Raw genomic sequence first — 14297 nt, 5'->3', positions numbered from 1 at the left:
TTCTGTGCTCTCCATAGAATTTGGTCAGCTCTATGTCCTTTTACTGTGGACCAAGGTGCAACACTCTTGGGAACCAGTCTGGACTGTCTGCATCTCAAGTTGAAACGAAGGTGGTTCCTGTAGTCCGCTAGCTTTCTTGAGTTCCCTTTCATACTCCCGCACATGTGTTCACGCACATGATCAATAGAGGGTCATAACCACCTCCAGGGGACTACGCCCACAGGGGTTTAAATACCTGGGTCTCTCCACCATTTGGTTGAGAACTGAAGAAGCCTTTCGGATGAGAGGTGAAACGTCTTCAAGAAACAAAAAGAAGTCCAGTCGCCTTTTTCAAGCTCCAGAGACTACATCCACTATCCCTCCTCTGAACATATCCAAAACATATTTCATTGTCCAAATAATATATTTTCATTTCTAATCTTGTCCATCCTGGTCACTCCCAACGAAAATCTGAGCATCTTCAGCTCTGCCACCTCCAGCTCTGCCTCCTGTCATTTTGTTAGTGCCACACTCTCCAAAACATACATCACTGCAGATCTCACTATCTTGTAAACCTTCTCTTTCACTGTCACTCTTTACTCTCTCTACGCTCTCTGGGGACACTCTCTACCACTTCATCCAGCTTATTCCAGAATTTCTCTTTCTTTTCTGACATCCAACCTGTGGGCCATACACACTGACAGCATTCGACATCACACCTTCGATTTCCAGCTTCAAACTCATGATCCTGTCTGATGCTCTCTTCACCTCTACAACACTACTTACGTTACTCTTCCTTCAAGATTACCCCTACTCCATTTCTCTTCTTATCTACACCCTGGAAGAACAGTTTTAATCCACCTCAGATGCTCCTGGCCTTGCTCTTCTTCCACCTGGTCTCTTGCACAGACAATATAGCTCCCTTCCTATTCTCCATCATATCAGCCATCTCTCTCCTTTTACTAGTCAGTCAATAGTCCCTACATAGTCCCTACTCTCACCTCCACACTCCTACTTTCCTTCTCTCTTGCTGTTTCCTAACACACCTTCTCCCTGTCCTCTTCCTTTTTTTTTTTGGCCAATAGAAGCACCTTATTGTTACAATAAATGAAGAAAAAATGGTTGTATTGCAGCTTAAGACAGTAGTAGGGCAGGTTGTAACAATGGAACCTGTTGTGTTTGACATAAGTAAATTAATTCTGTGTATAGTTGCAGATAGGATGACCAGATGTCCCTATTTATGTGGGACTGCATTTTATTCCTTGTCCCCCTGGCCCACATCTTGAGACAATGTCCCATATTTTGACTGACTCTGCAGGGAATGCACTTTTCTGAAGGTCTGGCTTTTACCCAACACATTTGAAGGGAAGACTTTTCATTATGGTCAAATGGATGTTAGCCTGCCTAATGCTGGAAAATACTACAAAGAAAATGAGGCAGCAGTGTATCCTAAATAACAGAGATTTTGAGAATATATCGTGTCAAAATGTAGCACGAATCTCTGGGCTGTTAGTGCTGAAATAAAAGGATACCAAACACGCCGGTCTGTGTTACCCTGCAGCTGTTACTCTGCAACCCTCTGCTGGCCTGCTCGTCCCCGTGACAACCGTTACCGCGTCAGTCACGCGACGCTAACTGCAGTTAACTTCCACTCAGAAACTGAGAGTCATTAAAAGAGTTCAGCTCTGCAGTAGTTTAGCTATGTGGGCGACACACGGAAGAAGCAAGTGAATTAAAAATACGGTATGTCGTACTTGTTGTTTCCTTTCGCTTACAGAGTTTACATTACCAGATGCTGCTTGTTAGTTTTATGCTGAAAAGGCAAACACAAATTCTGAATGCTAACCCTAAGCACCCAGCTCATTTTATAACAGCCAGTCGGTTACAAGACTTCTATCACTTGGTCACTATTGTTTGGCAGCTAAAGTCGGTCAAAATGTACCGGCGTTGTGCCAAAAAGTGATTTTCTGCCAAAAGTGAGTTTTCTATATTTGCCAAAAAAAAAAAAAAAAAAGATTGGCTGTATTAAACTGTTAAATGTCCTTTGGCCCAGAGTCTGTGAAATATATGTTAGATATATCCCTCATGAATTAATCAAGTCATTTTGAGCCAGAAACAACATTCCAGTCACAAAGTAGAAACTGCAATCAGTTTTTGTCAAAGTGACTTTTAGATATTCGTTATTTATCAGGGTAAAAAACTGTCACTGACATTTTTAAAAAGTACTTTTAAGAGAGATCTGGCCAAGAGGGTTTTAAAATCACAGTTCTTTAAATATAAATGAAGTGGCCAAAAAGAAGTGGATTAATTATAATGTTGGTACAATAACATAGAGTCATAAAGATACTTGCAAAACAGGTCATTTCTTTATTTTATATATAAGCTCTTCATAAATCCTGTTGACTGCAGTCTATTTACCAATATAAGCAATGATATTACACATAAAAAAACACAGAATCACTTTTTGACACAACAGGTGTATTCAGGGTTAAGTAATGTCAAGTTCCCTTTCTCCTTTTCGCAATATAAGCTGCATTAGTAGTGCCTAAATCAGTAGCACATAAGCTTCACATCCATATTTTAATCACCCTACATTTAACATTTGTTAAAGCATATCCTTAAAGAAGCAGGTGACTAAACCCAGTGAACAATGAAGTTCACAGGTACATTATTTTTATCCTACATAAAGATGGACGACGAAGGATTTCCTGGTTTCGGAGTGCCTCACCCCCCCAGAAATCCCCCAGAGCCGAAGACTCCAACTCGAAGTCAGAGATACAAATTCCTGCCAGTCGAAAAATTCTATATGACAGAACACAAGGGAATATACTCTGATATCATTTCTACCCTCAAATTCCAGGTAAGGGCTCATTTGGCTCTTCTAATTAAATAATTGTTCTATGCCTGCAAAATAGTGGGCTGCTGCTGTTTTGCTCTGAGTGACTGTTTATGCGTATGCTTCAGACTTGTACATCCACACCAAAGCCCCAGCCGACTTCACAGGGGCAATCCATGCTGAAGTCAGGTCATTCTAACACACTAAAGGGTGAGCAGTACATGACACTTTTAGTCATTTTAAATCAATATTTCTGACATTTTACTATTGCATTATAAAAGTTCTCCTAGAAAATAAAATTTTTGTGCTATTTGTAAAATCTTCCTTCTGTTTTTTTTTTTTCACTAGGAATCATCAAGACTCCACCCGATCAGCTCAGCTGTGCTGCCGAAGGATTACCATGTACCACATGTACCACATAATTCATTTTCCTCACAGACTTCATACTTTTGTCAGGGTGGAGATAAACCCAAAGTCCAAATAGCCTACGAAATCCATCCAGGCATGATACCCCGCAAATTAGCGATAGAGAGGTATGTACTGTTTATGTGCACTACATATGGCATCTTCTTCTGTAGTCAGGGCTATTTTGAATACCGCAAGACCAGATTCACTGGTCACCTTTGAGGGAGTAGGATACATCTCATATAGCATGCAATACATGTTCAGTTTTCTTTATTCTACAGAAGCTTTTAATAGAGACACAAGTACTGCTGTGAATTAACTATTCATTTTTATACTGTGTTTTTAACAGACGTCGACGGGAATACTTAAATTTACATGTTGAAGAGCTCTTGGCTCAAAAGGGCATAGATTCTGATCTCCTGTTGCCAAGTCTTTTGGAAAATGATGATGAGCATGTGACCACACCAGACAGTCCTGTTTCTCCCTTCCTCCCATTGGAGGTGAGTCTGTTACCAGCTTTTTTTTTTTTTTTTTTCCTTTTTACAACATAAGACACTAATCTTTTGTTGTTTTTTATTGAGGTATTTGACAATGAGGAGTATGACTGCCGGACTCCAGAAGACTGGCTAGCTTTAGGTAATGCTGAAGGATCGCCTGATCAAAAACCTGTTCCTGGAAAAGCCCTGCTGCCTACAGGTGATGAAATTGCTCCTGGTAAAGTATCATAAATATGTACATGTAGATGCTGTATTGCTGCTGTTGGAGTTGGAACTTGGCCTCCTAGGTCTGTGTAGGCCCATTTTGGTCCAGTCTCTTCTACTTAGTACTGCTGGCCATGAATATGTCCTAACTTCTGGTATTCTGCACACTAAATAAGCCCATCTCAGCAATGCTGTTCTGCTTTAAATGCTTTTGTAGCTACAGTTTAGGTACATATGCACGTTAACTGCTACTGTACTTGTTAGTGTCACGAAACAGATTTAACGCTTGGACACATAACTTAGGTAATTTAGGACTCCTTAGCACAATAACATATACAACTCAATCTCTGGTTGACAGATTAACAAATAATATTCACATCCATCTATTTTCTTCTGCTGATCCTTTTCAGGGTCGCGGGGGGGCTGGAGCCTATCCTTCTGATAAATTATTTTATCTAGTACATGTCCATGCTACAGTGTTGTTTGGCCTGTTGGTGGTCTTAGCTGTAAAATGAAAATGATTTGATGTTTTCGTAAGGTGTTGTAGGTGCATAAATGTAAAAAAGGGGTCATTTTAGTCATTGCTAGGTGGTTACTAGGTAACACCATAATGTCATAATATATATAATTTAGCTTTTGTGGATATAAATGAGATAATACTGTTATGGAATTCAAACGATAGTATGCTTTTATAAGGTGTTATAGGTGCATAAATGCTAAGAACAGGTCATTTTAGCATGTTAATTTCATAATGTTTGATATAGGTAAGAACCTTCAGGTGCCTAAGACGTGCTCCTGTGACAAGTTTGGTTGCTCAATTCCTGATGTTTGTAGGGGGAGCTTGGTGGTCCAAAGAAACAAACACACGCACACTCACACACACACACACACACGTACATGCACAGATTTTGTGTATTATAGTAAGATTAAGATGTTCATTTTGTTATTGTTTATCAAACATATTGTAAGCTAACATTAGCTAAGTTTAGCATCAGCTCAAAAGAAGGATTGTTTATTGTAAATACCAATTTAAACACACAAAGTAAAATATTGTAGCAACTTTGCACGTGCCTTTTGCTTAATTTTGACTTTAATTTCATTGCAACATTAAAAAGCAGCACAAAAGTCATGTAGGACAGTGCCAGAGCCTATAGTCAGAACCTCTGAACAAAAAGGGTGGCGGCAGAGATCTCAGAACCCACTGCTCCACCTCTCCTTTGCAGCCATGCCCCGAACCACACCCTACCGCCATAATTACATTTGTGAGAATGTAACTATGAGGCGCAGTTTAGCTGGGATTGGGCCATTGGAATGCTGGAGGCAGGTCGGACCACCAGACAAGTTGCCAGAGCAACGAGCCCTGATCTCAATCCTATGGAAAAACCTGTGTAGTTGTTGTTGAGTGACAGAGTGGGGCAGCATAATTTTCTTCCACAAACTCAGCAGCAACTCTGGGCAGCACTGAGTGAAGAGTGGGCTACTATCCCACAGGATTGCATCCAGAGGTTGTGCCTGTCCACGAGGAGGCATGTTGCTGCCATAATCAGTGCAGATGAGAGGCAGACTAATGACTGATTGTGTCTTGTGACCTGCAGCTATGTCACCTCAACAATGTATGGTGCTTATGTTTTTCAGCTTTCTTTGGTCCTTTTATGGTTGATTTGCCACTGATTAGGTTAGGATATTCAGTTTAAGATAATCAGAATCAATTATGAGTGGTCATTTGCATACAACACAAACTACATTTTTACAAATTTACAAATAAAGATATTGGTGCGTTATTAAATCCCTTGAGTGCATATCTGTGGTTTACATCTCCTTTATGTAACATGATATTCTTTTCTGTTCTTTTGCAGATGACCCTTCAAGCACACCTCTGAAGTACAGCTGGCACTTAGTTGGAGTTCTTGATTACTCCAAGGAGAAATGTCAGTATCTGGTACAGAAGGTCCACCATGACAGCAGAGAGACAGATGAAAAAGGAAGTCCTGTTATGAATGATGAACACAAAACGAGTACATTCCCCGGTTAGTTTATATGTCTTTGAACTCTAGTAACAGAATTGTCTCATAATTTTTCTTTGTCTCTGTCTTTGCTGTTACTGACTACGTCACTGATCTGTCACCCTCTGCTGTGTAGGCACAAACTCTTTAGTTGCGGGCAGCAAGTACTGGGTACCCAGGATCAGACTGCTATTCTGTGCTGAAGACCCACGTATCTTTGTTGAGCGGATCCAGTTTGCCCTGCAGTACAGGAAGGAAACAGAGGCTCTTCTTCTCTACCACTTATCTGTGGACTGCATGCCCATCTGTAGGAGAACACCATCTCTCAATACTGGCAGTCTCCAGAGTATCAAAAGACATGCCCTGTCAGCGCCTGGTCTTAAACTGAAAAAGTGAGTAATTTGATGTCTTAGTACTGCTGCAGTTTTCTCCTTGCTTATTATGATCTGCTTTTTTAAGTTAGATCCCTCTGAGTTTAAGTGTTAACTAACTAACAGCATGAATAAAGGCAAGATTATGTGTGCAGTTTAGAGGAGTGTGTTGCGGGCTTGGAGAAGGAGGTCAGATTGGAGTATGACCGTACAATGAACCGCTTGATCTTTGACAAAGTAGTGATGAGCTACCCTGAAGAGTTTTCAAATATCACCCTGCCACAGAAGACCCCTGAGCATGTACCACCAAAAAGTAAGACATTTAGCCTTTTATACTTTTGTGTTCAGTCCAGTTCCAATTAAAGGAATGTAGCATCAGCTAACACCTTCAGAATCAAAAGACTGGTTTCTTTTATCTATGCAGGACATGTAGCAGTTCCTTACTCTGCCTATGGGGAGAATCGAGCTGCATTTATCTTCAGGTCAATGCTAACTAAGCCAGAGGTGATCTGTGCGTTGTCTGAAATTTGGTGTGAGTGCAAACAAGTAGAAAACATGAGGCTATTCAACGTGAAACTGGTTAAACCGCTTCCACTGGAGAAATTTGAAGCTGTCCAGTCTCAGATCCACACTCAGGTACTGTAGCACTGAGAGGGTATTGGGGTAAAAACATGGGTCTTATTATTTGGATTATGCATCAGCAGACACGAACAATTTAAATGCTTTCATTAAGGAAAACTGCCGCTCTCTTGTTCTGACTTCAGAAACTGATAGAAGGTTTGAAGTAATCTGAGAGTCAAACAGAAACGTGCATTAACCATGTAAGTAAGTTGGGCGTCTGGGTGGCTTAGTGGTGAAGCTGGCGACCACATACACATGCCGCGTTGCGGTGCGGGCGGCCTGGGTTCGTGTCGTGTCCCGGCCCGGCGCCGATTTGCCCGTGTGTCTTCCCCTGTATCTTTCCCCCATTTCCTGTCTCTCTCCACGGTCACAAAAAAGCAGCTGTGGCCAAAAATGGAAAAAAAAAAACATGTAAATAAGGTAGTGTACATAGTTAATAAGCTAATATGAGAACATTCATTTCATCTTTACCAAAATCAGACTAGATCTTAAAGCACTGAAGTGTTTGTTTCTTTTAGGTAAAGATTTGAATTTACTGTTTGATTGTATGGCGATAACTACACATGTAGCAAATGTGGCTTATATGTGGTCAAACCTTTCCCAGAAGATTATCAGCAACAGCTTAAAACAAAATCCCAGTCACAGCGGTACAGGAGAAAAGGAAATATAGTTCAAATTTATTTAAATTTAACAGTGAATGAATTCTGTTGCTGATTATCACTAGCAGGGAATGACCAGAAAGACAAAGACAAAGAATAAACCTGAAACTCACACAAATAAAAAAAATCTCTTCTTCCTTATCCAGATAAAATTGTTTCTTAGGGACACCTGGATCACCAAGCTGAGCAACAGCATCCGGTACAACCTTAGGAATGTGGGCAAGGGCGCGTACAACATAAATGAGACTTGTTGGGACATCTACAAGGTTTCCAAGCTGACTAAACTCCTGGCTGTGGTGCACTACAACATGCAGGACTCCCTGCGCTTCCTTGTGCAGGACTCACTTGCCAGACTTACCAAGGTGGTGATGGACGCCTGCCACAGTGTGCTGACATGTCCCCAGGACCTGGTCTGGGGGAACAACCTGAACACTAGCCCCTACATGTAGGACAGAATGCATTTGCACAACTTTCCTTTTTCCTTTTCCATTGTCTTAATATAATTTGGAATTCAATATACATACACAGAGGCTGCTTTTGTGGAGTTTTTAATGGTGAATTATTTTTGTCAGTAATATGTCATCATTATCCATGTCTAGGCCAAAGAAAAATCCTCTTTTCTTGGTGGACTTGGTTCTGAATAAGACTGGGGTTCATTACAGCACTCCCTTGGAGAATTTTTCGACATCCATGGTGAACCTGTTCGATAAGGCCATTATTTCCACACGTAGCGTACCACTGCTTGATAGGGTAAATCAAATCTGCTGGGTCACACACCATGAATTGCAAATGAGAATGCATTGAAAATTTCATAATGCAGTACTGTGCATAAGTCTTAAGCCATCCCTTGTGTCCTTGGATTTTGTTAGGAAAATGGTAAGTAAGTGCAGCAATTGAAATGCTGCAACATAATTAGAAATAACATAGTAATAATAATAATAAAGACCAAAACAGAGTACAGCTGTACAATTGTAAAGAAGTAGTCTTCAGGAATAGTTCTCCAGGCCTCTTGAAGGACATCCAAATCTCTTCTTTGGATGTTGGTGCTGCTGTAGTTAGAGTTTTAGGCCCGCCATATCTTCTTTTGTCCTCCACTTATCCAATTTCCTTAAATTCTTTTTTTTTTCTTACTTTATTTATAAGTTTTTACGTTACAAAACATTAACAAACATAGACAATATATCAATATACCTTTCCCTTCCCAACCCACATCACACACACAAAAAAAAAAAGAGATCTCCAGGAAAGCAAGACAATACCATGGTGACTGGACTGACAGCATTATAAAATGTAATATGTAGAATCTAATAGAGGCACTAGCATAGTGCCCACATAAGTCAAATAAGGCTGCCAAATCTTAGCAAAGGTTTTATAATCGCTTCTAAGAGAGTAGGTAATCTTTTCGAGTGGAACACAGTTATTCATCTCTGAGAACCACCTGGAAATGGAGAGCTGGGAGTCAGACCTCCACGTAATAGCTTTATACTTTCTGGCAACGCATAGAGCCACTTCCAAAAACTTCTGTTGACATTTTCATAATTGTGTACCCAGATTTGTAAAGTCTCCTAATAAACATACTTGAGGATCAGATGGAAATGACACCCCTATAAGTTTTGACATAATATCAGAGAAGTCCTGCCAGAATGTGCTTACCTTTGTGCAATTCCATGTGCTATACAGGAATGAACCCTCTTCAATGCCACATCTAAAACACAGATGCGATAACTCTGGTTTATATTTATGTATTTTTTGTGGCGTAATATAGGTTTGATGGAGAAAATTATAATGGGTCAACCTGTACCTACTACTAATGGTTACATTTACACATTTTTGACATAATTCAGACCATAATTCTGGATCAATTGCTACATGTAAGTCGGTCTCCCACCTCTCCCTTGACTTGTGTAACCCTGGCTTTGAAGCAGCACATTAAGACAAAATACATCTTTGAAATAAAACAAGGCGAGTTCCCTTCATAAAGCAGTTTCTCCAGGTCGCTTAAAGGAGGTAGTGCCATTTTCCTTAAATTCTTCAGGGACACCATGTCAGGTTTGTCATAGCTCTTTGAGAACCATCTTGTAGATGCAAAGATGCTCATTTATGAATGTTAACATGTGTTATCTTTAGAATTTTTTGTGGTTTTGCGACAGGCTCTTAGTCAATACCTAAAGATATAATTTAAAAATGGTTCTTTGCTACATTGTTATGTGGTGACACAACACTGGGTCATCACTTGAGTTAAATGTATTTTTTATGTTTGAATGATTCATAAGTCAGTGTTAAGGGGCTTAAAAACCATAAAAACCCATTCCTCTGAAAATGGTCACGTATAAGCACTGAAAATGAGTGAAAACTTTGAAAGACCTTCAGAAAGCCTGGAGAGCTATTGCTCAATACCACTTTGAAAAATTACAGGACGCTCTGGCTCCTTGTAAGAAAAATATAAAGAAATGAGGGGTGACTCAAGACCTTTTTTTTTAACAGTACTGTACACTCCTGTGGTCATGGATTTTGAAAATGACGATATTTCAACTGTTTTGCTCGTGCCCGTACCAGTTTGTGTTGCAGAAGTTGCTGATGGTTGGAGAGCCTTTGCTTGAATCTGTGCATTTGGGGGAACCAGAAGTCAGTGAGCTGAGAGAGAAGATCCGCAGTGTTCTAATCCAAGCAACCATACCTCTCAGGGCTTATGCTGCTGAATATGAGAAATACGTGGAGCTACATAATTTGGACATAGAAACTTACATTCTCACGTAAGTTTGTGTTTGAAATTATGTATCCAGTTTTCACAAGTGTAAGATTTGGGTCAGTGGGATTTATGGTCTATTTAGGATGCATTCTTTATTACATGAACTCATGTTTTTTTTTTGTTTGTCATTTGGCTACCAGATCTCAGAATGCGGAAGGCTCATCACAAGAACTGAAAAAAGAGGTGGAGCAGCAGCTCAAAGAAATGGAAATAATTGAACAGTCCTTGCCATCCTCTTTAGTGATTGGTCCATTTCTTGTTCGTGTTGATGCTGTATGCAAGTCTCTCACAAAGAAAAAAAAGAGTTTAGCTACGGCACTGCTAGACCACTTTGCTCTGAAGCTACGTATACAGATTGACAAGGTAAGGCTATGTATTTTATTCTATTTTGCACATAAATTATTATCTTTTACATACATCCTACATTTTTATTGCTTTTCTCATTGAATTTTGGTTATTTTTTTATGTTTAGGCATGTGAAGAATGTGACATCATTGACAGAAAGCTACGTGAAAAACCCCATAACGTCGAGGACCTGAGTGAAAAGAGGGAGTGGATGAAACAAATCCCACAACAGCTTAAGAGTTACAAGGTTGAATGGATGAAGTGGGTGCTTCTGTAGTACATATTAAATGAAGAATTAATTTATGAATCTATCCTTCTTTTTCTAATCTGTCAACAGGAACATCTTGGCAAGACATTATCAGACTATGAGCTCATAGAAGAATTTTTCCACTGTATTCCAGACAATGATGTCAACAAAAAGTAAGTGTATAATTATCATCAATTAAAAGGGAATTGGTTTTAGATCATTGGATACCTTGTGGGATTTACAGTATAGGGATTTATCTGTGCAGGTGGACAGCAATTGCATGGCCAAATAAGATAATCAACCAGATGAAAGCAGCAGCCACCCAGCACTTGGAGGATGAGGAGTCCTTCCGCAAGACCCAGCTAACTGACCAGAACAACTTTGAGGAGCGTTTAAACAATCTGCAGGTCTACTCAACTGACAAGTTTTTTTCCAGGATGACTTCTAATTTTTTACTTCTGAATTCAGATAAAACTGAGGTTATTGCACTTGGCCCCACAAATCTCAGAAACATGGCGTCTAACTAGATGCTTACTCCGGATGTCATTACCTTGCCTCCAGTAACACTGTGATGAATTTTTGACCAGGATATGTCCTTAAACAGTCATGCACACACGCCAAACAAATATGTACCAGTGCCTTCTTTTATTTGCACAATATTGATAAATTAGAAACATTCTGTGTCAGAGTGATGCTGACAAACTAATTCATGCATTTTTTTTACTTCCAGGCAGAACTATTGTAAGTCATTATTATCAGGGTGTTCTAAAAACTCCCTGACAAGCCTTCAGTTGATCCAAGCTGCTGCAGCTAGAGCATTGACAGGGACTAGAAAAAAGCATCTTTCTCCCATACTGGCTTTTCTTCATTAGCTCCCTGTTAACTGAATTTAAAATCCTTCTCCTCACATAAAAGGTCTTGAATAATCAGGCTCCAACTTATCTTAAAGAATTAATAGTACAATATTATCACAAAAGCACTTAAGCCAGCTCTTGTGGTTCCTAGGCTATTTAAAAGTAGAATGGGAGACAGAGCCTTCAGCTTTCAGGCCCCTCTCCTGTAAAACTAGATTTCAATTTAGATTAGTGAGACAGACACTCTCTGTGCAGCAATAGGCTGCTGGGAAGCTTCCCATGATGCACTGTTTCTTTTTACTCTCCTTTTCTCACTGTCCATGTGTTTATACACCACTCTGCATTTATTAGTTATTATTAAACTCTGGCTCTCACTTAGTGTTTCTTTTGTCCTGTCTCCCTCTGATCTTTCCGCTTTCCCCTTACCACCAACTGGTTTCAGCAGATGGCTGCCCCTCCCTGAGCCTGGTTCTGCCAGAGGTTTCTTCCTGTTAAAAGGGAGTTTTTCCTTCCCACTGTCACCAAGTGCTTGCTCATAGGGGGTTGTCTGATTGTTGGAGTTTTCTCTTGAATTTTGTAGAGTCTTACAATTTAAAGTGCTGTATTTTTGCTATATAAATAAAATTGAATTGAATTTTGCTTTATTCAACACAGTGCACCATGCTTCCACTATATGGCAGAGCTACTAATTACATTGATGTTGTTTCTAAATTACTCAGTCTGTTATCTAATCTGCATTTCTAGATGATTGTTGCAGGGTTTGCTAGCCATGGAGACATTGATCATGCCCATGAGATGGCCAACGAGGTCAGGCTTAGAAGCAAGCAACTTAAGGAGTGCCAGACTATGGCCCAAACTTACAACAGCAGAGAACGCTTGTTCAGTATGCCTGTCACAAATGTAAGTGAAACCAAGTGGATCATGTTAAATCATTTTTGTGTGATTAATTCATTCCAGAGGGTTTCAAAAACTAAAGAGTATCAATTTGTTGTGGGTGTGAATGTATATGACAGTACGATCATCTGCAGAAGCTTGTAAAAGACTTCCAGCCTTATAGAGATCTGTGGACCACCACGTCTGATTGGCTGCATTGGAGTGAAAGCTGGCTCCATGACCCGCTGTCTTCCATTGATCCTGAGCAGCTTGAGCGAAATGTCACTGAAGCCTACAAGACCGTGAACAAATGTATTAAACAGTTCAAGGACATTCCTGGTAGGTGACACGCGTATTACCATTTAAACTTGACAAAGTTATGTTTCCCTTTGAAAATGTGACTGACTTGTTGTTTAACGGGCTGCTCTTGGTGCCTTACATGACTCTAGACTGCCAAATGGTGGCAAATCTAATTCGCACCAAGATTGAGGACTTCCGGCCTTATGTCCCTCTAATCCAGGGACTAAGAAACCCAGGGATGAAGAGCCGCCACTGGGAAATACTTTCAGAAAGAATTCAAATTACAGTCAAGCCCAAAGCCAACTTGACCTTGTCCCGCTGCCTGGAGCTTGGCCTACAGAACTTTGTGGATGACATAGCTCAAGTGGCCGAAGTGGCTGGGAAAGAATACACCATTGAGCAGGTACTGCTGAATGAGAATCCTAGTCTAAAGTGTTTTGAATAGGGTTTGTAAAGATTGGTGTGATGTTGCTTATTTTTATCATAAAATAAATATAAAAGCTCAGATAGGGGTGCTCCTGCTGTTTTAAAGTAGTGGTAACCACTCACTTTGCCAATCTACGCTGTCAGTGTGTGTGAATATTTTCACAAAAACTGGTGCTGCTTCCGCTTTGCATACATTTTCACCCAGGCCCTGGAAAAGATGGAACAAGACTGGTCGACAGTAGTTGTTGATGTTTTGCCCTACAAGGACACGGGAACCTACATTTTAACAAACCCAGTCGAAGCATCCCAGCTGCTTGATGACCACATTGTCATGATGCAGAGCATGTCCTTCTCACCCTTCAAAAAAACTTTTGAGGCACGGATCAGCAACTGGGAGAGCAAGCTCAGACTGACTCAGGTACACACACGCACGCAGAAATCTATCAGCTCTGGAAGTCTTGCGACTTGCAGCATTGTTGTGTGATGTCTCATGTTGTGCTGCTGCCCTCTTTTGGTGGATACAGGATGTGCTGGAAGAATGGCTGATATGTCAGCGTTCCTGGCTGTACCTAGAACCCATCTTCAGTTCTGATGACATCAACCAGCAGCTGCCCGAGGAAGGAAAAAGATACCAGCAAATAGAACAAAAATGGAGACATATTATGAAAAGTGCCTTTAATAATAAAAAGGTCAGAGAGAGGTTTAGAGTTCCATGTGACACAAAATTTGATAATACTGGTGTTCGTGTGTATATATGATTGTTTTTGCGATTGTTTCCAGGTCATTGAGCTGTGTCCAGATGCTCGTCTACTAACAGAACTTAAGAACTGCAACACTCTTTTGGAAGAGGTGCAGAAGGGTCTCAGTGAGTACTTGGAGACAAAACGAGTGTTATTCCCCAGGTAAGTCACGGGAAAAGTGTCCTTAA

The 14297-nt window shown here is 40.3% G+C and overlaps 1 protein-coding gene across 1 annotated transcript in view; it reads left to right on the top strand.

The window, feature by feature from the left end:
- The first annotated feature begins 1603 nt into the window (after positions 1 to 1603).
- Positions 1604 to 14297, top strand: part of LOC115780303 (dynein heavy chain 1, axonemal-like) — a 35114-nt gene continuing 22420 nt past the window's right edge. Inside the window, 24 exon segments of the mRNA XM_030729424.1 lie at positions 1604 to 1722; positions 2669 to 2839; positions 2944 to 3025; positions 3164 to 3207; positions 3209 to 3348; positions 3570 to 3720; positions 3802 to 3916; positions 5778 to 5948; positions 6061 to 6316; positions 6451 to 6608; positions 6720 to 6931; positions 7722 to 8020; positions 8175 to 8325; positions 10132 to 10328; positions 10465 to 10687; positions 10797 to 10916; positions 11007 to 11089; positions 11182 to 11323; positions 12515 to 12670; positions 12784 to 12982; positions 13093 to 13346; positions 13575 to 13787; positions 13894 to 14058; positions 14150 to 14271. Coding sequence (XP_030585284.1) covers positions 2669 to 2839; positions 2944 to 3025; positions 3164 to 3207; positions 3209 to 3348; positions 3570 to 3720; positions 3802 to 3916; positions 5778 to 5948; positions 6061 to 6316; positions 6451 to 6608; positions 6720 to 6931; positions 7722 to 8020; positions 8175 to 8325; positions 10132 to 10328; positions 10465 to 10687; positions 10797 to 10916; positions 11007 to 11089; positions 11182 to 11323; positions 12515 to 12670; positions 12784 to 12982; positions 13093 to 13346; positions 13575 to 13787; positions 13894 to 14058; positions 14150 to 14271 — 3824 coding nt within the window. The 5' untranslated portion in view covers positions 1604 to 1722.

Source organism: Archocentrus centrarchus, chromosome 5 (assembly GCF_007364275.1).
Source record: "Archocentrus centrarchus isolate MPI-CPG fArcCen1 chromosome 5, fArcCen1, whole genome shotgun sequence".
NCBI lineage: Eukaryota > Metazoa > Chordata > Actinopteri > Cichliformes > Cichlidae > Archocentrus > Archocentrus centrarchus.
The sequence above is the reverse complement of the archived record's forward strand: the minus strand, read 5'-3'. Positions and strand labels throughout refer to the sequence as shown.